The sequence below is a fragment of the Cnephaeus nilssonii genome (genome assembly GCF_951640355.1).
Source record: "Cnephaeus nilssonii genome assembly, chromosome: 14".
Taxonomy (NCBI): domain Eukaryota; kingdom Metazoa; phylum Chordata; class Mammalia; order Chiroptera; family Vespertilionidae; genus Cnephaeus; species Cnephaeus nilssonii.
The window spans coordinates 490,731-513,270 of record NC_137085.1 but is presented as its reverse complement, the minus strand read 5'-3'; the positions used below and the strand labels follow the sequence as shown (position 1 = coordinate 513,270).

The 22,540-nt window shown below is 66.8% G+C and overlaps 2 protein-coding genes across 4 annotated transcripts; one reads left to right on the top strand and one right to left on the bottom strand.

Annotated features, from left to right (window-relative positions):
* Window positions 1-102: 102 nt before the first annotated feature.
* FBXW5 (F-box and WD repeat domain containing 5) lies at window positions 103-5,084 on the top strand. 2 transcript variants are annotated; one of them, XM_079789539.1, is made up of 8 exons: window positions 103-254; window positions 1,093-1,308; window positions 1,577-1,734; window positions 1,982-2,156; window positions 2,268-2,416; window positions 2,500-3,080; window positions 3,154-3,366; window positions 3,437-5,084. In XM_079789539.1, the coding sequence occupies exons 2-8, from the start codon at window positions 1,116-1,118 to the stop codon at window positions 3,672-3,674; spliced, it is 1,707 nt and encodes a 568-aa protein (XP_079645665.1). In that variant the 5' UTR covers window positions 103-254; window positions 1,093-1,115; the 3' UTR covers window positions 3,675-5,084. The 2 variants fall into 2 exon arrangements, with proteins under 2 accessions (XP_079645665.1, XP_079645666.1); XM_079789540.1 differs by lacking the exon at window positions 103-254 and having other exon boundaries at window positions 329-1,308.
* A 1,938-nt stretch (window positions 5,085-7,022) lies between these two features.
* Window positions 7,023-21,958, bottom strand: TRAF2 (TNF receptor associated factor 2). 2 transcript variants are annotated; one of them, XM_079789541.1, is made up of 11 exons: window positions 21,789-21,953; window positions 18,034-18,251; window positions 17,407-17,485; window positions 17,108-17,206; window positions 13,134-13,295; window positions 12,775-12,846; window positions 10,880-10,954; window positions 9,248-9,550; window positions 8,703-8,880; window positions 8,167-8,315; window positions 7,023-7,699 (listed from the first exon to the last, which is right to left on the bottom strand). In XM_079789541.1, the coding sequence occupies exons 2-11, from the start codon at window positions 18,219-18,221 to the stop codon at window positions 7,481-7,483; spliced, it is 1,524 nt and encodes a 507-aa protein (XP_079645667.1). In that variant the 5' UTR covers window positions 18,222-18,251; window positions 21,789-21,953; the 3' UTR covers window positions 7,023-7,480. The 2 variants fall into 2 exon arrangements, with proteins under 2 accessions (XP_079645667.1, XP_079645668.1); XM_079789542.1 differs by having other exon boundaries at window positions 7,562-7,699; window positions 8,167-8,373; window positions 21,789-21,958.
* Window positions 21,959-22,540: the final 582 nt, after the last annotated feature.

The window sequence follows — 22,540 nt, the reverse complement described above, 5'->3', positions numbered from 1 at the left end:
GCCCAGCCGGCGCCGCTCCTCCCGGCCGCCAGGGGCGCTCTCCTGGGCTCGCCGAGCGCGCAGGCGCAGTGAGTGGGGCGCAAGCGCAGGCGCAGCTGACGCAGCTGCGGGCGCCCATCGATGCCTCGGCGCTCGAGGCGCCGGCCTGGCGGCTCCACGGTAGAGACGCGGCGGGCGGAGCGGCGGCGGGCGGAAGCGGGTCCGCGGGCCGGGCGCCGGGGCGGGGGCAGCGCAGCCGGGCGGAGGCGGCCGCGGTGAGTGCGCCGGCCCCGGGGAACGACGTCGCCCGCCCCCGGGGACCGTAGTTACCCGTCCCCCGACCCCGGCGCCAGGGCCCGCGGAGCGCCGACCCCGGCCCCCGCCCCGCCCTGACCCCGGCCCGGCCCCGCCGCGCCCCGGCCAATGAATGAGCCGAGGCCCCGCCCGCAGCCCCCCGCGAAGTGGGAGGGGGCGCTGGGCGGTCCCGGCCCCGCCCCGGCCCCCGCCCCCCGCTCCTCGTCCGCGGCCGCCCGGCCCGCGGGCTCCCCTGGGCCGCAGCAGAGACCCCGGGCGGCTGGAGGGCCCGGCGGCGTCGGGGGCGCTGGGCCGGGCGGACCCCAAACCCTTTCTGGGAGGAAGCCCCCCGCCGACGGCTCCGCAGCCTCGGGCCGGCCGCAAGGTCACAGTGGCCGGAGCGTGGGGCCCGCGTTTCTTGGTCTTGGAGCGGCCGCCAGCCCTGGCACCCATGTCTCCCTGGGCCCACGTCGTGGGGGGGTCGGGGGGCCCCACCCAGAGGCCTGTCTCTCAGCCTGGAACCTTTTGGGTCCGGTGGGTCTGGGGTCCCCAAGCGCCCGCCCCACGCTCCCCCTCGGGCTGCACCAGGCCCACAAGTGCTGAGGGGTCTGCTGCTGGCCCGGGGACTAGCGGGGGGCCCACGGGCGCGTGGTCAGCCGGCCCCCCACACAGGACCCGTGCCGTGGGTTCCCGCAGGGCAGCTGGTGGGCTGGAGGAGCAGCCGCAGGGATGTCTCTGCTCAGCCAGGCCCTGCCCCTCTCCTCGGGGTGGGGGTTCCCGGTCCTACACGCGACTGAGGAGGTCGTGCGTGGGTTTCAGGGCCGCCTGGGCAGAATGTCACGATGGACGAGGGGGGCACACCCCTGCTCCCCGACTGCCTGGTCTACCAGATCTTCCTGAGCCTGGGCCCTGGGGACGTGCTGGCCGCCGGGCTGGTGTGCCGCCAGTGGCAGGCCGTGTCCCGCGACGAGTTCCTGTGGAGGGAGCAGTTCTACCGCTACTACCAGGTGGCCCGCGATGTGCCCCGACACCCAGGTCAGCACCGTGGGCCTCCAGCCTCCGGGCCGGCTGGGTGGGGCAAGGCCGTCGCCACGGCTGCCGCCTAAGTCCACAGGCCGGCACCTGCTGCCCAGGTCCTCACACCAAAGGGCTCAGCCGGGCCGGACCTGGGAGTGCAGGCCTGGCAAGGAGGCCGGGTGGTCAGGCCACCCCGAGGTGGGGGTGGTGACTAGTGAGCTCCAGGGGCAGGGCTGGCCCCGCTGCCAGGCCCCAGCAGTGCCCCCCGCCCCCCCCCCCCCCCCAGCGGCCACGTCCTGGTACGAGGAGTTCCGGCGGCTCTACGACACGGTGCCCTGCGTGGAGGTGCAGACGCTCCGGGAGCACACTGACCAGGTCCTGCACCTCAGCTTCTCGCACTCGGGCTACCAGTTTGCGTCCTGCTCCAAGGACTGCACCGTGAAGGTGAGGGCGGCCGGGCTGGGCAGGGCCTGGGCCAGGGGCAGGTCAGGACCATCCAGGCCCCGAGGCTGGACCGCAGAGGCCAGAGCTGAGCCCTGGGTACCCGCCCCTGGGCTGGGCCGACGGCAGGAGCCCCGGCGGCGGTTCCTGGGCACCTGCGTGGGCCGGACGGAGGGGGGGTGCCTGGGGGGGCCGGACGGCCAGGGCTCACAGCTTGTGCCCCGTGCCCGACCTCCCGCCCCCAACACAGATCTGGAACAACGACCTGACCATCTCGCTGCTGCACAGCGCGGACATGCGGCCCTACAACTGGAGCTACACCCAGTTCTCCCAGTTCAACCAGGACGACTCGCTGCTGCTGGCCTCGGGGGTGTTCCTGGGGCCCCACAACTCCTCCTCCGGGGAGATCGCGGTCATCAGCCTAGGTGAGCGCGGCCTGGGCGACTGGCCACCCCACCCCCTGCCCCAGCTTCTTCCCGCTGCCCGCCCGCCCCTCCCGTAGCCCAGCCTCCTGCCCAGCCCCCGCTCCTCCCCAGACACCTTCGCGCTGCTGTCCCGCGTGCGCAACAAGCCGTACGACGTGTTTGGCTGCTGGCTCACGGAGACCAGCCTCATCTCGGGGAACCTGCACCGCATCGGGGACGTCACCTCCTGCTCCGTGCTCTGGCTCAACAACGCCTTCCAGGTGAGGCGGGCGCCCCGAGGTTGACGGGCAGCCCCAGGTCCGACTGCCGGTCACCCGCCGCCTGCGCCCCTCTCGCCCCCCAGGATGTTGAGTCTGAGAACGTCAACGTGGTGAAGCGGCTCTTTAAGATCCAGAACCTCAACGCCAGCACCATCCGCACGGTGATGGTGGCTGACTGCGGCCGCTTTGACAGCCCCGACCTCCTGCTGGACAGCAGCGCGCCCCCGGGCCGCGTCTTCGACCTGGGCAGCGACGGTGTCGACGAGGAGGAGGAGGAGGAGGAGGCGGCGGCAGCTGGCCCAGCCCCGGTGCGCACCGAGGGCTGGCGGCACCTCCTGCACGGGCTCCTGGACACCCGGGCTCAGCCGCCGCTGGCGGAGCGCATGCTGGAGACCAGGGTGGCGGAGCTGCTGGCCCAGGGCCGCACCAAGCCGCCCGAGGGCAGCGCGGCCTGCGCCCAGCACAAACTCCTCATCTTCACCACCGGCTGCCTCACCTACTCCCCGCACCAGATTGGCATCAAGCAGATCCTGCCGCACCAGATGACCACAGCGGGGCCGGTGCTGGGCGAGGGCCGGGGCTCCGACGCCTTCTTCGATGCCCTGGACCACGTGATCGACGTGCACGGGCACATCGTTGGCATGGGCCTGTCCCCCGACCACAGGTGCGCAGGGTGCGGGGGAGGAGAGGGCCGCCTCAGGTGCGTGCACGCGAGCGAGCAGAGTGCCCTCGCCCAGGTACTTGTACGTGAACAGCCGCGCCTGGCCCAACGGCTCAGTGGTGACCGACCCCATGCAGCCGCCGCCCATCGCCGAGGAGATCGACCTGCTGGTGTTTGACCTCAAGACCATGCGGGAGGTGAAGCGGGCCCTGCGCGCCCACCGCGCCTACACGCCCAACGACGAGTGCTTCTTCATCTTCCTGGACGTGAGCCGGGACTTCGTGGCCAGGTAGGGGCGCCGGGCGGGCGGTTGGGCAGGCGGGGCCGGCGGGCGCGGGGGCTCATCAGCTGTCCCGCAGTGGGGCCGAGGACCGGCACGGCTACGTCTGGGACCGCCACTACAACATCTGCCTGGCCAAGCTGCGGCACCAGGACGTCGTCAACTCCGTGGTCTTCAGCCCCCAGGAGCAGGAGCTCCTGCTGACAGCCAGCGACGACGCCACCATCAAGGCCTGGCGCTCGCCCCGCACCGTGCGCATCCTCCAGGCCCCCCGCCCGCGCCCCTTCTTCTCCTGGTTCGCCAGCCAGAGGCGCTGAGGGGCGTACCCGAGAAGCACCGGTGTCCTCGCTGCAGGACCCACTGAGGCCGCGAGGAAGCTGCTGCCCAGATGGCGTGGGGGCAGAGCTCGCAGCAGCCATGCCTGAGGAAGGGGGTCCACGGGCTGCAGGAGTAGACGCTGGACCCCGCCACGCTTGTGCACACACACCACCTCCCACAGCCGTGACACTTAGCTCTCGGGCACCTGGGCGGCCTCCTGGCTGCTTGGGGTGCACGGGACACTGGGAGCCCCCCCTTCACCCACCCCTCTCCCTAGGCCTGGGCCCTGGGATGTCAGCACGACCCTCCCCCTCGGCTGGCCCTCTGGGGCCCTGGGTGGTGGTCCTGGCCCAGTCTGACCCTGGGAGCCCCAGGGTCCCCTCTGGTCGGCGATGCGGGTCACCTGTGGGCCCGGTGGACTGCATGTCACTCGTCACCTGTTCAGGCCCCGAATAAACAGTTGGCAGCAGCACACTGCGTCGTCTCTGCTAACACAGATGCAAACCCCCAGCGAGCGCTGACGCACCGCGTGAGTTGCTGGTTCCGGGAAGCTTCGCACGCCCGTGCATTGATTGTGCGGGGGAAGCATCCGCAGAGCGTCTGGCCAGGGCTGGAAGGGCGCTTGCTCAGCCTGAGCAAAGGGCGTGGACCAGAAACCCGCAGATAAGATGGCACTCGGGTGACAGGGACTGCCCCCAAGACGGGAACAGGCAGTCGCCGCCCCCACCTGTTCCCGGTCACTGTGAAGCCAGGCAAGAAAGAATGATAGGGCACAGACACTGTCCCTACTCATGGGTGACATAACTGCTGAGGCAAAACCCCCCTGCACCCACCCCCGTGGACAAAAAGTCCAAGAACCTCCTGGAACCAGAGAGTGGGTTCAGGAAGCGTACAGGACACGACGGTGACATGATAATTGACCAGGTCTCTAAACACTAGGCTTTAGCTGGAAAAGGAAGAAATGCCAGGCGGAAACCTAACCAAGCACGTGAGGGCGTTGCGTGCCACTCGGCAGAGCGGGGGTGACGGGCCCGCAGGCCCACACACGACACCTCCTCCTTGGGGGCGACTCAGCTCGGTGTCGACAGGCCTGGCGGCCCGGCAAAGTCCCCCTGGGCTTCCCTAGCTGCGGGCAAGGTGATTCTAAGATGCACACGTATCTGCAGAGGAACAAATGCAGCTGAAGCGACTTTGAAAGACAAGAATGAAGTTGGAGTCACCGCACTTGAGGTCTGGTAACGAGGACAGCGGTGCTGGTTACATCCACGGGACACGTTTCACACCAATGCGGCGGATGGGTTTTCACAGAAGTAAAAAGTCCATGGAGGAAGGACTGGTTGCAGTCACATGATGAACCCAGACCCAACCTCATCGGAGAGGACCACCAGCTCCACGTGACCTGCAGCCACCCACCCCAGAGGAGCCACCGCACACCTCCGCCCTGGTGCTGGCGCAGGTGCCCACAGACCCCGCAAGCACCACCCGTGTTAGAAAAAGTTACTTCTGCTCTGAGAAACACGTTAAGAGGATAGAAAACAGAGAAAATAGTTGCAAATTACATACCCAACAACACTTGTGTCTGGACTACGTAACTCGGCAGTAAGAAACCCAACTCGATTTAAAAATGGGAAGAGAATCGGACACTTCACCAAAGGAGATAGTCAACATTAGGGGCCGGCAAATTAAAGCCGAGACAGACACTATGCCTGTTACATATGCACGCACACGCACACAGTGCCCACGGGGACTGGCAGGCACAGGAGCTGCCGCCTGCAGGGCGGGAACACAATGGGGTCAGTCCAGGCGCCTCAGTCCACGGCTGCACCACCAAGCAGCGCAGGCCAGGCTTCCCCTCCTCCCCTCAGTCCTGGCGGCCGAGGCTGAGGCGGGTGCCGGCAGGCGGGGGGCCCTCCAGGTGCTCTCAGATGAGTGGCCTCGGGGGCCCCTCTCAGAAGGGCACTGATCCCATCACGGGGCCCCACCTTCACGTCCTAGGCACCTCCCAGCACCTGCACCCCGGGGGTCAGAGCCTCAGGGTGGGACTGTGTGTGGGGGAGGGACGGTACACACAGACCCCAGCAGCGGCTCTGGAACACGGTTTCAGTTTATGAATTTAAACTTGCGTGTGGCCTGGTAGCCCGCACCTGTGAGGATGGGACGGTCACCAGGGCAAGCTGTGCCGTGTGTACAGAGCAGCTCCATCTGGCGCCGGCCCTGGGCCTGTGCAGAGCTCAGACGCGCTGTGCCCGGGAGCCACAGGGACAGACCCCTGGCGCTCACGGCCTCCTGGCCTCCCATGGAGGAAGGACTGGTTGCAGTCACATGATGAACATGTGACAGCTGCCAGCCTCGGGACACGGGGCCCTTCCCCCGTAGGTCACAGGCCGTGGCTGTGGGTCCCAGGTCTGGGACCTCCTGCTGCCTGTTCCCCCAGACCTCACTTGACCCTTCTCCTCACTGAGGGTTCTGAGCCGCCCACTGGGTGGACAGCCTCTGCCCGTGGATTCGCCTGTCCTGGACATCACAGAGGCAGCACCTGCTGAGGGCCTGGGCTGCCGCTCGGAGCACAGAGTTCCGAGGGTTCCATGGCAGGACATCCTCCCACTTGCCACCGAGAAACGCGCGCAGAAACCAGATACAAATGCCAACGTCAAGCCCAACGTCACAGACAAAACTCAAACCACCTCGAGGACGTTTCAGCCCTGGGGCAGCAGGTCAGCAGCACCATCCAGAGGAAGACCTTCCAGCGATCGAGTCTAAATGCCAATCGGCACCGCCACGTGTGGGTCGGAGGTGGACACGCGTGCTCACTGCGTCATTCTGTGCTTCTCTGTCCTTTAACTTCTCGCGAGAGACAAGTGACAGTGTCAAGGGCAGTCAGAGTCGGGGACCCCTCTGCAGACGCAGGCAGCCCACCAGCCTGACTCAAGGGCCCGGAGAACAGGACACCCCTTGCCTCACCCCACAGGCTGAGGCCTCCTGGGGTCAGTCCACCAGAGAAGTTCTGGGTGGGGGGGGGGGGAGTGGGGGGGGGGAGGGGGCCCAATGCTGCCGTCAGGTCCCCAGACACCAACGAAGCCACTGACTGCTCCCAGCAGGGACCCTGCACGCCCCACGGGGTGAGGTGGGCCCAGAACGGGAGAAGGTGTGGTCCTGCTCTCAAGGCAGACCCTGGGAAGGTCTGAGGGAGGAGCCAGGCAGCAAAGAACATTCCAGAAGAAAGAACCGCTGTCTTCCCAAGCCCACAGGCGTGAGCTGAGCGTCAGGGAACCACAGAGCCGCTCAGGGTGGAGACGGGCTGGGGGGCCAGAAGGGAGCCCCTGCAAGGCGGGAGCCAGTGGACACCGCAGGTTTAACCATTTAATGACAACTTCCCCGGCCTCACGGGCCAGCCACATGTCTCAGGGAGACGGACCGAGGCCTGCACATGCCACAGGCAGCGGTGGGATGCTCTCAGGATGAGCCGCCGCCCCACCCGCCAGCCTGCCAGGCTGGCACAGCAGTCCCCGCAGAGCTATGCCAGGCCCCACTGTCCTTGTCTCCAGGGCCCCAGGGTGGGAGAGGCACTGGGCCCCTCACGGGCGACTCCCCACGTGGCCCGCCTGCCCTCTGCCGCCTCGCCCAGAGCTCCTGCCGCCTGGCCCCAAGCACCCACAGCAGGACCTGGGGCTGAGGGCCCCCCGGAGGCGCTCTCCTGGGAGTAGATGTGAGTGCGGCCTGCCCACTGCCGTGAGGCTCAGGCCCAGCACCGTCGCTGTCACCAAGCGCGGGCCAGGTGCCCTGGCCCTGACCCCAGTGGGAGGTGCTAGAGCCCCGTCAGGTCCACGATGGCCTTGATGAAGATGGCGTCGTCACGCACGTAGGAGTTCTTGGCCTCCATCTTGGAGACAGGGCAGAAGAGGGGGCAGCCGCTCGCAATGTTCATGTCACTGACCGGCCTCTGGAAAGAGGACGAGGTCACGTCGGGTCTGAAGGCGTCGATCACGTGCTCCCGGTTGTTCTGGTCGAGCAGCATGAGGGTCACCTAGGAGGAGAGTCCGAGGGACAGCGTGAGCCCGCCTCCCGCCGTCAGCCCCTCGGTGACTGTGCCCATTCTGACATTTTCTGTCCTCGGACCCCTGGGCCCCGCGACTGAGCCGAGCGCCACGGACCCGCACGCACTCCTGGGTTTGCTCAGTGCGCCCAGCACATCTGCACACCCAGCCACGCCGAGGCCCAGCCCCTTCCCGAGGCCCCGCGCACTCTGCTCCGCCCCCAGCCCAGTTCTGTGCTGGCCTCGCCCCCAAGCCTCCCGTCCCCGTCTCAGGGGCACTCCCGCCCCAGGAAGGCCCTCCCTTGGACACAGGCTCTCCCGGGCGGGCGGCATCTCACTGTGGAAGCCGGTGCCACCAGACGCTCGGCGACAGCGCCACATGCACGCCTGGGCTCCAGTCCCGGCACCCTCGCCCCGCAGGCTCCCGGGCCCACAGCAGCGCAGGGCAGCTCGCGCACCTTTTGGTTGAAGGGCCAGCGCAGGAGGGCGTCATTGGGGCCCTTCATCACCACAAAGAAGAGAGACAGGTGTGTGCCACGCCCCGTGCCGTCCCCGTTCAGGTACACGCGCAGGCACATCTTGTAGCCGTACCTGCTGGTGTAGAAGGCTGCAGGGTTGGGGGGTGAGTAGGGGTGAGGTAGGGGCAAGGCCCACCCGCTGCCTCCCTGGGACAGACAGAAGACAGACGTCACCGCCCCGCACACTGCGCTCCAGGAGACCCACACGGCGGTGGAAGGGGCAGGAGAGCAGCCAGCAGCGGGGCGTGGGGTGCACATAGGAGCAGGCCTGGCCGGGGAGTCCCGCCTGGTGCAGCTGCCACTCCTGGTGGCCACGCTGAGGTGCGTGAGTGACTACAAGGGGCAAGGAGCCAGGCGTGGGGACGGGGCTCCCACCACGGGGGACGGGACAGACTCAAGGGGGGCGGGGTTGGGGGGGAGGACGGGGGACACGGGGACACAGCAGCAGCAGCCGGAGCACAAGTTCCAGACGGCACCTGGCGAGAAGATGGCAGGGGTGCGGCCGGCCACAGCCTCCTGGCGCTTCCTGGCGAAGTCGGAGATCTTCCAGACGAACACGCCGTCGAAGGTGGACGCCTCCATCTCCTGCACCTTCTGCTCCAGGTCGGCCATTGCCAGGTCCTTCAGGCCGATGCTCCTCTCCAGCTGCTGCACCTGGGGGCACGGGGAGCCCAGAGGACGTGGGACGGTGGGCCTGTCCCCCTGCTCCCTGAGGACCCGCTTCCACCTCCCAGCAAGGTGTGAGGTCAGCCACGCCCACCTCTCCCAGCTCCCATGCTCCTGAGGCTGCCCTGGGCCAGCCTCTCACTTCGGCTCCGTCCCCACGAGCCCCCTGGCGCCCGGCCCGAAGTGGGAGGCTGTCCTGACAGAGTGGAGGCGCCCGTCCACGGCCCCTCTGCCCCGAGTCGGTCAGCAGCGAACAGGGTCAGGAGGGGCTCTGCAGAGGCCGAGGCTGAGCTGGAGATGGAGGTGCCATCCCCACATCCTGGCTCTGCGGACAGCCCTGGCCCCGGGCACACACCTTGTTGCTCAGGGCTTTAATCCTGTCCTGGTCCAGCCGGTGCTGCCGGCCACAGGCCTCGGCGGTCATGGCCACCCGCTCCACCTCCCGGTTCAGCACGCAGACGATGTTCTCGAAGGTGGCCGTCTTCTTCTCCAGGGCCTCGCACCTCTGCAGCAGCTCCACCGCCTGGGGCACCTCCCAGCCGCCCGCCTCGCCGGGGCCCAGGGGCGGGCGCTTGGCCTCCAGCAGCACGTGCAGCAGCATGGTCAGGTGCTCGCGGAGCCGCTGCAGCTCGTGCTCCTGCTGCTTCTCGCTCTCCACCTGCGGAGACAGAGCCCAGGGGGCTGGCCCGCCGCACCGCTCTGCCCTGACCGCCCCTGCACAGCCCGCAGAGCGCACAGGCCCTGGCAGCGAGGCGACGACAGGTCAGTGACCGTTCCCGCCGTCTGCCTGTCGGGTTTCACGTGTCCCTGTCGGAAGCCAGTCGCTGGCTTATACTGAAAGTGACAGGGAAGGGCACTCCACTGCCAGAGCCGCCCGTCACCAAGCTGTTCCGTCCAGAGCACGGATCTCACTCTGCAGCCAGCTCCCGTCCAACCTCCAGACCCGCTCCAGCATGACCGACCCCTCCACGCATCTCCAGTGGAAACAAGGAACTGCAGGCAAGGCCCCACCTCAGGGAGCAGCTGAGGCGCTCAGACAGGTGCCCCAGGGACGGCTGGACAGGACAATAAAGAGCCCTGTCGCTGTGCCCGGGCCAAGGTCTTGGCACAGACCCACGAGGTCAGCGCCACGCGCAACCTGATCAGGAACCAGACCCAGGCTGTGTCCTCTGACCGCCCTGTGCCAGGGAACCAGGTCTGAACGGCACGACCAGCACCAAGGTGCACAGATAACAGGCGGGCAGACGGACGGAGGGGACAGAGGCGGCGCTATTTGTGTGCCGTCCTCGGAAAAACACCTGAGAAATGCTGCCAGGCACCTACCACTGAGGAGCGGGCGCCAGGCCTGGCCGTCTTCATGGGCCCAGGCCCTCAGTTAGAGGGGGGGGCGGGCAGTCAGGGAAAGGAGGGCGAGGGGCCCTGTGAGCTGCAGAGACCGGCAGTGTGCTGTGTGCAGGGAGGAGGCGGGCGGGGCCCTGGGGTGGGAGGAGGTCAGTGTTGGAGGTGGCCAGGCGAGGTCACAGGCAGCCGGGGCTGAGGTCACACAGGAAGAGCCATGCAGGCCGCAGAGGTGAGTTAGGGAGGCAGGAGAGGCGGGGAGGCGGGGAGGCAGGTGGGGTCCGGGACCTGTTTGCGCCCAGGAAGAATGGAGGATCTTCACACTCACTGGACGTGACCAGGGAGAGAAGAGAGTCCAGAGTGACCACTGGCTGTCGGCCAGCGTGGCTGGGCGAACCAAGGTGCTCATTTTGGACAAGGTGCAGGGTTGGAGTGTGGCCGAGGCCTGAGATGCCACTGGGTGTCGGGAGGCACAAGGTGGGGTGGCCAGGGCGGGGCCACAGGAGGTGGAGATCAGCAGGCAGCCTGGGGCCTGAGCCCGGGCACCTGAGGGCCAGGCAGGGGGCAGGTGGAAGCGAACAGAGGCCCAGGGGGTCAGGAAGGGCGCACCGTGCGTGGGGAACGGAGACTCGAGGAGGGCCTGGCTCACCATCTCCGGGCAGCCGACGTCGTGAAACCGGCAGGGCACCGGGCACTTGCCGCACGTCCTGAGGTGGTCCTGGAACTACAAGGACGTGACATCAGACGCTGCGCTTCGCGGCCGGGGCAGCGTGCACTCGGTCTCTGGCCCACCCCACCCACCTCTTCCCTCTTGTCTGACCAAAACCCCACAGCCCACTTCCAAAGCCGAGATGTACACAGACACGCACACCACACAGGCGCGCACACACACACACACACGCACACACACCCATGCACACACACCCACAAAGGCGCACACCCACAGACACGCACACCCACCCACACACGCACGCGCGCACACACCCACCCACACATACACACACAGGCGCACACCCACAGACACGCACACCCACACACTCACACACACCCACACACAGGCGCACACCCACACACGCATGCACACACACAGGCGCACACCCACAGACACGCACACCCACACACGCACGCACACACCCACACACGCGCGCGCACACACAGGCGCACACCCACACACACCCACACCCACAGGCGCACACACCCACACACACACGCCCATGGTGGCCATAACCGAGGCGGGTGCAGCCTGGGCCAGCTCCTCAGGACGCTGTGGGGACCCGCTCCGGCGCCGCAGCCTGTGGGACGCAGGTGTCCGAGGCCGGGAAGGGGGCACCAGACCCCGCAGTGTGGGGCTGGCGCAGGGCAGCACCGAGGCCCTCGGAGCGGACACAGAGCTCCGAGAGGCTGGCTGCACGGACGCACAGCACCCGGACTCAGGGAGGACAGACAGACTGACGTTCCCATACGGAGCAGCCGCAGGACACCTAAGAGTGGCCCCTCCAGCGCCATCCACCAGGGACCTGGGATGAGAAAACCGGACTTCGGAGCGGAAACATCCCGACGCTGAATCACAATCAGCAACAGCAGGAGAAACCTTCACAGAGGCCCCCCTCCCCCGCCCCCATCAAAACCACCACCAAGCGAAGTGGAAGGAAAGACACCACTCCGCCCCCAACACACAGCGCTCCCAAACGGGGGACGGACCAACCCCGGGAAGTGGCGGAACAGCGGAACCTTGGTCAAACGTGAGAGAGACAAACCCAATGGACTTGAAGCGAGTGCTCAGCAGGCGCACGTAGGAGAAATGCAAACCCAAACGCCCCAGGACACGGTTCTGACCCGTCACCAGGGCACAGCCGAGTCTGCCCGACCCTCAGTGGCAGGTGCAGGCCTCCGACCACTGGCCCGCCGGGCGGGGATCTGAGTGGACAAACCAGGGGTTCCCTCTGACTTCTCTCAGCCCTTCTCCTGGTCTCTTTGGAGCCACGTGATCATTTCCCAGAACAGCTACAGGACCGTCTGTGCGGCAGAGCGGTCTTAAACCGCACACGCAGAAGCACACCAATGAACGGAGTGGCACGCTGCCCCGCAGCCTGTCTGCCCAGACCGCCGACCTCCTCCAGAGCAGCGCGCCTGGGTGCCGCCCTCAGGACGCCCAGCGACGACAGCCTGTGCCCCATCGTAGGACAACGGCTTTCTGCAGCAGGAAGAGCTACAGACGTGGGAGGGAACAGCCTGACCGTGACCAGCACGGACCCCTGTGAGTTCTCTCTTAGAGCCCTGAGCCTGAGCCGTGGGACGGAGGGGCAGGGATGGGGGCGGCCGCCCTGCCCCCTTGAGCCTCAGGAACGGCTGCGCAGCCTGGTGTCCACCATCCCTGAGAGTTTAAAGGAGAGCGGCCACAGGCGATCTGACGCTCGTCCACAGGGGACCGCCATAGGCCATCGCTGCTCCCTGGGCACCAGGTCCCCGGAGCTCGCAGCGCGGGCCCCTCGTGGCAAAGCTCACACCACCTTGCCTGTCTCACAGGCACCAGGTCCAACTTACTTTCTCGCGCGGGGTCTTCTGGCCACAGCCCTCGCACGTCACGGGGAACTTGGGGCAGACCTCATGGTGCGCCTGAGGGAGAAGGGGTCGGAGCGTTGGGGGGGCACTGAGCCATGTCGATGCCGGACCAGGCCTGGCGCCGTCATGCTGCACGTGGGGTCCTGTCCTCAGCGCAGGGGCCCGTGGTTCCCCAAACCCGACCTGAGAGGTGGCACCGGCCACTGTGGGTCCTGCAGGCGCCGTGGGGGCCTCAGGTATTAGCACCTCCTCTCGTCGGCGGCTCTGCCTTCACACCCAGCAAGCTCCCCACGGAACCCCCCGCCCAGGCCCCACAGCGGGCACCACGGGCCTCAACGCACCTTCACGTCGGCCCGGCAGCAGGCGGCCCGGCAGTGCTGGCAGCTGAGGCTCCTCTCTGGGCACTCCTGCTCCTCGTGGCGCTCCTTCTCGCCGAGGCGGACCAGGCCTTTGCACGCCGGGCACTCGGTCAGCAGGAATGGGCAGAGTCCTTCGTGGCAGCTCTGGCAACAGAGGGAGCAAAGCGTCCAGAGCGCGTGTGGGGCCCTGGCAGCCATGCCGCCCCGGGCCTGCCGGTGCCACCCCCGCTGTGGCTCCCGCTCCCGTCGACCCACAGCGCCCGCCTGCAGGGCCACTGCCCAGACGCCGAGAACTGAAATCCCTCCGACACCTTTGCTCCGGGTCAGAGGTCAGGACCCACTCCCAGTGGTGGCACCCACCCCACCCCACGATGCCAAGAACGCCCCTCCCTGCCCCTGACCCCAGGGCAGAGGCTCTGCTCCGAGGGACGTTCCGGGGACCCGGGAGCCCTGGCCAGGGAGAGGGGTGCACGGGCCGCGACGGAGACGGGTGCAGAAAGGCAGGAGCAGAGGGAGGCACCGGAGGGGGCAGCAGAGCCACGGCCGGCGACACAGGGACCAAGGCGGCTAGGTGCCAGGCGGCCAGGACAGAAGGCCAAAGAGTGACCAGAACCAACGGCTGTGAAAAGGGGCCCCGGGGGCAGAGCGAGAAGGCACTTGGGAGCCCAGCCCCTTCCCACCGCACACCGAGCCGGGAGCCCCACCTCCCAGAGCTGGGGTGCAGGGCGACAGGGCAGGAAGGCACCAGGCGTGTCCTAGGGAGGCAGGTCCCAGCCTGGGGCTCTCCGGGTGACTGGTGAGGAGAGGCCTAGGGGAGACCCAGGAGGAGCCAGAGCAGCGGGAGGACAGAGGAGGGGGTGGGGCTCAGACCTGAGAGTCAGGAACTGAGGGGACCCACATCAGCCCCACCTCGGGCCGCTGCTCTGCTGCAAAGGAGCCAACAGGGAGACGGACACCGAGGTCCTGAGGGGCCTGGGAAGGCCACTCGGACGGGGGTGGGGTGGAGGGTGAGACAGGCGGGGCCTGGACATGGGCTGGGAGCCAAGTGGGTCTGCCAAGGACCCGGAGCCTCGCAGGCCACAGGGAGGACAGGACAGCTCAGGCCTCCTGCTAGCTCGGCCCCAGCAGAACCTCCTACTCCCCTGGGCACGGGCCCTCTGGTCTGTGGACCGCCTGCCCGTCCGCACTGGGGGCAGGGCCCCGCCTGGGCCCCACTGAGCACGAAGTGTCCCCGCAAAGACCTGGCACAGCAGCCACGGTCGGCACGTGGCTCCCTCAGAGGCACCTGTGCTCTCAGCAAGCTAACTCCTGGGCCCGGCGGCACGGCTCCATGGTTGAGCGTCGACCCATGAACCAGGAGGCCACGGTTTAATTCCCAGGCAGGGCACAGTGGGAGGCGTGCAGGAGGCGGCCCATCAACGATTCTCGCTCATCATCGATGCTTCTATCTCTTTCCCTCTCCCTGCCTCTCCGAAACCAATAAAAACATTAAAAATGGGAAGAGAAACTCCTGGGGGACGTGGGCAGACAAAGCGCCCTGGAGAGGGCGGGCCCTGCACACGGGGACAAGGGCACCCAGGCCATCGTGGGCTGCACTGCCCACCGCCCCCGGGTCCGTGTCCACATCAGGGACCCACCCACCACTGCATGGGCCAATAGGCTTCATCAGCTCCCACCCCGGAGACGTTCAGAGAAGCACACGCCAGAGAAAGCAACGTTGACTCAGCCAGGATCCCAACAGGACGTCCAGGCAGAGCAGAGGTGAGCCCGGCCCGCTCTCCTCCCCTCGGGCGCGACTCTCCCCAGCGTAGCCTCTCGGGGCCCCTCGCTCCAGAGCCCTGGCCGGACAGGTCCGTGCAGGTCCGCGCACCAGAGCACCCAGCAGGCTGCACCAACCCCTCACTGAGCTCTTAGGACACGAGACGTCATCGCAGAGGAGAACAGTCAAAGGCCACACAGGTTCCCCGCCTTCCCACCCTTCCACGAGGCACCGAGATCTCACAGCGCCACCCGTTCGGAGCAGCCCGAGGGCAGCCGTGCGGTCGTCAGCACCATGTCAAAGGCCACGGCTAGCAAGTGTCCCAGAGAGCACTGCCTCCCACATGACCAGGCCCGGTGCGCAGGGACTTTCCGGAGCTGGGGGCAGCCAGGGACTTTCCAGCCGCACGCCTGCCGGCCGTGGCAGGAGCCCAGGACTGGCTGCGGTCCTGCCCTCCCAGAGGCTCAGGAAGCCATCGCCCACACCACGGGCCTGGAGGCGGCAGAAACCCCAGAGGAATCAGTGGGGGGTTAGCCCACCTGTCCCCAGGGATCTCCGCCTCTAGAGGCAGCACGGCACCCCGAGTTCCTGCCCTCCCAGGAGACCCTGACCCCGAGGCCTGGATGCCCGGGCAGTGACAGCCGAGGGTCGGGCCTAGCAACATCACCCGTCTGTGCAGATGCACCAGTGGCCTCTGGGCAGCCGCACCCCGTCCACAGGCAGACCTCTCTCTCCCAGAAGGCACAGGGTGCGGGAGCCCAGAGCTGCTCCGCTCCCTGCCCCGGCGCATCCTCCCCTGCACCCCAGAACTCCTCTGTCAGGACACAGCGGAGCCCGAAGACCATGCCAACGCCCACAGAGGACCGCACCACCGCACACGCCGGAAGCAGAAGGGAGAGTCCCCCAGGAACCAGGCTCCCAAGCAGCCCCGCAGGCCGCCGCCCCGCCCGCCCACACCGAGGGGGCTCAGTCCCTGCCTGCCTGTGGCCTGGTAGCCCTGGCTGGGCTCACCTGACCCTGGAGACCTGGGTTCCACACAAATAGCCCAGCCTCGCCAACGGGGGCTGCCCTGGTGGCACCAAGGCCTGTCCACTCTCAGACCACAACCCGCCCCGGCCCCTGGCCCCCCTGCACCTCCTGAGCCGGCTCCTGCAGGGCCCCAGGCCCCTGGTCCTCTAGGCTTTGCCTCTGTGTCTGCTCGTCTCGCTGAGCCCATGTGCTCCAGGTCCGCCCACCCTGCAGCCCGGGCCAGACGCCCTCCTTCTTACGGCTGAATAGTGCTCCGTGGTGTGGACACGCCACCTCAGCGGGTGGACACTTGGCCACCTGACCCTTGTGTACAAGTAACCCTCTGAGATGCCGCTGTAAAGGACGTCTTAAGAGAGGGGACCAGGCCCTGGCCGCAGCTCAGTGGTTAGAGTGTCAGCCTGAGGGTCGCAAGTTCGACTCCTGATCCAGGGCACAAGCCTGGGATGCAGGTTCATCCCTGGCCCCAGTCAGGGCTCGTGTGGGAGGCAACCAATCAATGTATTTCTCTCACATCAATGTTTCTCTCTCCCTCTCTTCCACCCTCTTTCTAAAAAAAAAAAAAAAAAAAAGGAAAAAATATCCTCAGGTGAGGATTAACAACAATAAAAACAGAGAGGGGGGACCAGGCTCCTGGACGACCTTGGCATCTCTCAGCCTCCACGCCCATCACACTGAACCCCACGTGCTGACACAGAGACACAAGGCACCTCATGGCAGAGACCGGCCTGGGGAGACGCACCCTGCACCCCGTCACAGGCCAGGTGCCTCCCTGTGACCCAGGACAAACGTGCAGGCAACTTCGGCAATTCCCAACGTCAGCACAATCCAGAGTAAGAACGCGTTCGTCTGGAGACGCAGCAGAGAAGTCCCACCAGCAAGAGCTGGTTTCCTGCACCAGCAGCACACGCTGCAGCGGCTTTCAGGCAGCACATGCCCCCCGCCGACACCCCGTGGCAGGGGCTGCACCCATTCCACTGACTAGGAAACTGAGGCCACGCCGCCAGGGCTCCATGGAAGGGTGTAGGGCTCTGTGCGACTGGGTGCTAAGTGGGCACGTTAGAAGTGCCAGCTGCCTCTCACAGACGTCCGACAGGTAAGCGCGTGGGCGTCACGCAGGCCCCACTGTGTGTGGGCAGGCTGCCCCGGGGGCTGTGCGCAGGCCGCCTACCTCGTACTCTTTGAGGGTCCCCTTCCAGGCGCAGCCGTCGTTGGAGCAGATGGCGGGCAGGCTCTCCACCTCCCTGCGGGCAGCATTGTCAGGGAAAGCCTGGGGAGACAGCGACCCTGCGTGAGCAGTCCGCAGCCGGCCCCACGGAACCCAGGCCCCTGCGTGCAGCCTGTCCAATCAGGAGCCGCGCAGCAGCGGGCACTTCCAGCGCCTGAGGTGCACCCGCCACTGGTGCCACTAAGGAACTGCAACGTGTTTTCTGTTCATTTGGGTGTTTTTAGCCTCAAGACTTCACTCACCGAACTGCTCTCTAAAATGGAAATGCCTTCTTCGTAGATGCCCTCGTGCACACAGGCAGCGCAGTTCTGGGGCCCGGAGCTGGGGGAGAGGGGGTGCTGCATGAGACCTGCTGCCAAGGACAGGCGGCGTCTGCCAGCCCACGCCGCTCAGCACGTCAGCACCGTCCCCAAGTCAGCGACAGCACACACCAGCGTGATGTTCAAACGTCAGAACGATGAGAAGATCTGCTCCTGTGATGGTCACCCCCACGGTGAACGAGGCGCGCCCACCCAGAGGCAGACACGGGAGCAGGTGTGGGCCACCAGCCGCCCCGTGCCACAGCGCCCTGCCTCGAGACCCCCGGCAGGCACGACACACCCACCGCCAGCCAGCGCTGCACCGGAGATGTCTGTGCGAGGATGCCAGCAGAACCACCAGCACGAACGCACGCTCACTTCCACCCCACGCAGTGCGCCCCAGCTCGGCCCGGCCTTGCAGGGGCTCCACTCCACCCTCCTCTGCAGTGAACCTGTGCCGTCAACGAGGGTTCACCTGGAGCACAGCCTGCCCGAGCCTCCCTGGCTGGCGCAGCCCTGCAGCCACCGCCCCTGCCCCCTCCGCCCGCCCCGCCCTGCCCGCCCGCCTACCTGAGGATGGTGCTCAGACAGAAGGAGCAGTAGCGGTGGCCACACTGTGCCTGGAAGGGCCTGCGCAGGACGTTCTTACAGGCCGAGCACAGGTACTTGTCCTCCAGCTTGGTCCCCAGGAGGGTCTTGGAGAAGCCGGGCTGCAGCACGTCTAGGGAGCCGGGAGGGGTCACGCTGGCTGCAGCCATGGGAGTCGCGTCCCCCGAGAACGCCAAGCCCTGAGGAAGAACAGAGGCATCGAGGCAGTCGAGAGGCGCCCGACCCCGCAGTACTCCTCCGGGAAGTGCCGGCCTGGTGGGCAGGACTCTGACTGGTCAGCTGATGCTGCAGCATGACTCCGACGCTCAAGAAACCATCCAGTCCCATCTGCCGCCACAAACTCGGAAACCAGGCTCAGCAGGTGTGGCGACCTGCCCACGCCCCATGGTTGGCATCCACATGCCCACCCCGCAGCGCCTCGGCCAGTGGGCTGTCCGCCCCTTCCCGCTAACGCGAGTGCTCGGCGGTGCCCGGCCTCCTGAGGGTCCCACACGAACTCCGATGCTGCATGGCGGACGGCCTCTACAACAGGTCGTGCACCAGCCTGGCAGTGCCCAGAGGTGGCCACACTGTCCAGCGGCCTCTCCCATGCCCGCCTGGTGCTGCTGCTCTGCCCCTGCCAGTTGCCACCGCCCCTCTCACTCCAGCAGGTTTGGGCAGGGGCACCCCAGCACTCCGAGATCTGGAAGCCTCTCATGGAACTCTGTCCGACACGCACAACATCAAAAGCCAAAGAAACAGGACTGTGCCCCTTGGAAGGGGCAGGTGCCCACCCGGCCCTGAGCGGGGAACACTGTCCCCCCAGAGGACGGCTGCCCTGCAGACGGAGAGCGCCCCTTCCGGCCGCGGCCCCCGGCGGGAGCCCAGGCGTCAGGAAACGACGCCCTTCCAGGAGAGGGACCTGCACAGAGCGGCCACGGCATGTGCAGGGGCTGACCCCCCAGGAAACAGCGACAGGAGGGGTGTCGTCGGGCAAAACCACTTTGAGACTCCGAGTCTGGACCTGGCACTTGAGGCCTCACACCCGGCGAACCGGTGGCCCGGCACAGCCTGCATGACGCCGCAGCCACCGGAGGGGCTGTGCCGAGGCTACTCAGCACACGGACACACTGGTCTCTCGCTCACTCGCTCGCAGGCCCCGTGCTGTCTGCACACGGGCTGCCTGGGACCCTGGGCGATCACCGTCCACCCCACGACAGGCGACCTCGTCCTCTCCCGCCCTCGGGGCGCAGACACTGAGTGCTCGCAGGCGGCCCCCAGGAGGAACCTTCCGGCGGAGGATCTACACCCAGAGTAGTGACGCGCTGGGAGCCCGGGCTGGGGCGCCAGAGGAAGGCCCGCTGCCCCGTGGGGGTCCCATGTGACCTGCCCCCCCCCACGTGCACACGGGAACTAGGCCTCAGGGCACTCCTGCAGGACACACACCCTTCCCCAAAACACGCTCCCGACACGTGTGAGCTCCTCCCACCGCAGCCTCGGCCTCTGCGAAAGGGCATTGCTGCCAGAGACAGAGCAGTGTTCACGGAGGAACCTCAGTTCCACGGCTCAAGGTCAGGCCGTGCGCCCCTGTGGAGACGGGCACTGGGGCAGCAGCTACTTTGGGGTGTTTGTTTGGTCTTCTTCCAGGTCCTGGCACAGAGCGCCCCGAGCCTCTGGGCTGCCTGTGTGAGGGGACAGGAGCATCTGTCCGTCACAGCCCTTCCACCAGCCACCCAGCTCCCCGCGGGGAGAGGGCTGCAGATGCACTGACTCCCCATGGCCAAGGAGGTGACCCATGATGCCTCATGATGGAGCCCCCATAGAAAGCCCACAGGACGGGGTTCAGAGAGCTTCCAGGTTGGGGAACATGTCTCCGTGCGGGGAGGGTGGCGCACTGGAGCTGACGGGGAGCCCCCCCTCCCCTGCACGGCTCCGTGTGGCAGTCCCTCAGCCTCTCCCTGCAGGAGCTCTGGACGCGGCTGTGTGTGTCCGAGGCACTGGCAGGGCTGTCCCAGGCAAAGGACCGGCGGGCACAGAGCAGAGACCGGTGTCACAGCGAGTGCCCCACTGTGTGCCCCGGCCGGCTGAGTGGGGGTGAGGGGCTGGGGCTGGAGAGCGCTGCTCAGAGGCGTGAGAACGCTGTCTGCTGTGAGGGAAAGGCTTTTTAAAGGTATGTGTAGCCCTGACCGGTTTGGCTCAGTGGATAGAGCATCGGCCTGTGGACTGAAGGGTCACGGGTTTGATTCCGGTCAAGGGCATGTACCTTGGTTGTGGGCACATCCCCAGTGGGGGGTGTGCGGGAGGCAGCTGATTGATGTTTCTCTCTCATCAATGTTTCTAGCTCTCTATCCCTCTCCCTTCCTCTCTGTAAAAAAATCAATAAAATACATTTAAAAAAATGAAAAAATAAAAAATAAATAAAAAAATAAAGGTATGTGCACTGCACTGACGAGAGAGGGAGGGAGAGGGAGGGAGAAACATCAGTCGCTGCCTCCTGCACCGCCTCCCCTGGGGAGCAAGTCTGCAGCCTGGACATGCACCCTGACCTCTTGGTGGAAGGTCGGGGCTCAACCACTGAGCCACACCAGCCAGGCTAGGAAAAGCCTTTAAGAAAAGCACTTCTTAGAACTGTGTTCGTTTGAAACTCAAGCAAGAGTAACTTCTGTGGCGTGTAAGTTATACTGCAATAAAGCTGTTTTCTTAAAAAAGAAAAACTTGAGCAACAACTCCGGGTTGGCTGGGACCTCCCCCTCAAACCGTAACTGAGCCTGAGTTGCTGAGCACCGCCATTCTGCTGGGTGACAAGGGCCCCGGGCCCCGCTGGGCGGAGCCAGGGCGGCCCACTCCCGGCTCTGCCAGCAGCTGTCCTGGGATCTCCCGGCGTCCAAGACGCCCCTACTCGGACCGGCCGGCTCCGGCCCACTCCAGCCCCGGTCCTGGGCAGCTGCCTCCACTCTGGACCCGCTGCTTCCAGGCCCTCACCACCCGCTGCGGCCTCATTCCTCAGGGGTCCGCCGGGCTCCCCGAGGTGAGGCCCAGAGAGAGACCGTCCAGCCTCGGGCGGGGGCGGGGCTGCAGGCTGACCTCAGGCCCCGACAGGCTCCGGGTTAGGGGCCAAGACCGCTCCCAGGGTCAGCCCCCAAGGGACAGGCTGGGGGGCAGAGGAAGGAGTGAGGGGGCAGGCGGGTGGGCGCACAGCAGGGGAGGCGCGGGCGGGGGCCCCGGGGCCCACGGGGCAGGCTGGGGGGCAGCGCAGGCAGAAGGCGGCCCCGCAGGTGCGAGCGCTGAGCGCTGCCCCAGGGTCGGGAGCTCGTCCACACCCGACAGGTCGGAAGGCCCGGCTGCGGCAGGAGGCGGGGACCCGGCGGGGCAGGTGAGCCCACCCGGGGTCAGGGGAGGAAGGGGTGAGACGGCCACAGGCCGCAGCGACGCTGGGGAAGAGGGGGTGCCGTGACCCCGCGTGGTGGACCCCGAGCCGGGACCCTCGCACCGTGACCCCGCGTGGTGGACCCCAGGCCGTGACCCCGGGCCGTGGACCCCCGACCAGGCGCCCGCGGGCGTTCGCGAACTTTCCTGCGCCGGCCCCGCTCCGACTTTCAGTTTCCGGTTCCCCCGCCCCGAGAAATCCCCTCAGGCCCGCGGGGCGGCGGCGAACCTGCCTCCCGCCCTGCCTCCCGGCGCCGCGCGCCCCCGCCCAGACCGCGACCCCCGACGTCGATCCCCGCGGCTCGACTCACCAACGGTCGCCGCGCGCCCGGAACTGCTCGCTCGCCCTGCCGCCGCCGCCGCCGCCGCGGACCCGCCCCCACCTCCGACCCCTCCTGACGGACTGACAGAAGAGCCGATCAGGAACGCGCAGGGAGCCGCAGCGGGCTCTGATTGGTCAGATTTTTCCCCCGCCCTTCTTTGTGCCCGCCTTCCTGACGGACAGACAGAAAAGCCTACCAAGAGCACGGAGGGAGCCGCAGCGGTCGTCGATTGGTTGGCGCTGCCGTGACGTGTACTTCATTCATTCCCTCCGGGGTTGCTCCGAGCAGAGCCTGCCGGGCGCCCTCGCAGCTCTGTGTCCGTGGAGCTCCGTGCACCCCGAGAGGACGGGAGGACCGGAGTCCCGCAGCAAGGCCTTCGCTGCTCTCACCTCCCGAGAACCTGGCGGTGTCCATGAAGGGTCAGGCTCAGGCTCAGGCCGAGGGCACCGTGGCGGCGCCTTCGCCTCCCCAACGCCCGGCTCAGCGCGGGGCCCCGTGTGAGTTATGTTTGTAAGAAAAAGCACGAAAAGGCTCCGCTCCCCTAAAGGGTCTGCAGGCGACGAGGTCTCCGCTCGGGTAGGTTCGTGTTCTGGAACTAAATAGTGGTGATGGTTGCCCGACCTTACGAATGTACAAAGAACACTGAATTGTGTGGTTTAATAGCGAATTTTATATGAATTTTACCACCAATAAGCCCAAAATGCACAAACTATGGCCTCCAGACACACGGAAATGTGGAA

Coding starts and splice junctions, on each gene's coding strand:
- FBXW5 (XM_079789539.1), top strand. CDS start 1,116: ATGGACGAGGGGGGCACACCCCTGCTCCCCGACTGCCTGGTCTACCAG. Junction 2,417..2,499: donor GGCTCAACAACGCCTTCCAG/GTGAGGCGGGCG, acceptor CTCGCCCCCCAG/GATGTTGAGTCTGAGAACGT. Junction 3,367..3,436: donor AGCCGGGACTTCGTGGCCAG/GTAGGGGCGCCG, acceptor GCTGTCCCGCAG/TGGGGCCGAGGACCGGCACG.
- TRAF2 (XM_079789541.1), bottom strand. CDS start 18,221: ATGGCTGCAGCCAGCGTGACCCCTCCCGGCTCCCTAGACGTGCTGCAG. Junction 17,207..17,406: donor CCATTTTAGAGAGCAGTTCG/GTGAGTGAAGTC, acceptor CTGTCTCCCCAG/GCTTTCCCTGACAATGCTGC. Junction 8,316..8,702: donor CCCTGCCATCTTCTCGCCAG/GTGCCGTCTGGA, acceptor CCAACCCTGCAG/CCTTCTACACCAGCAGGTAC.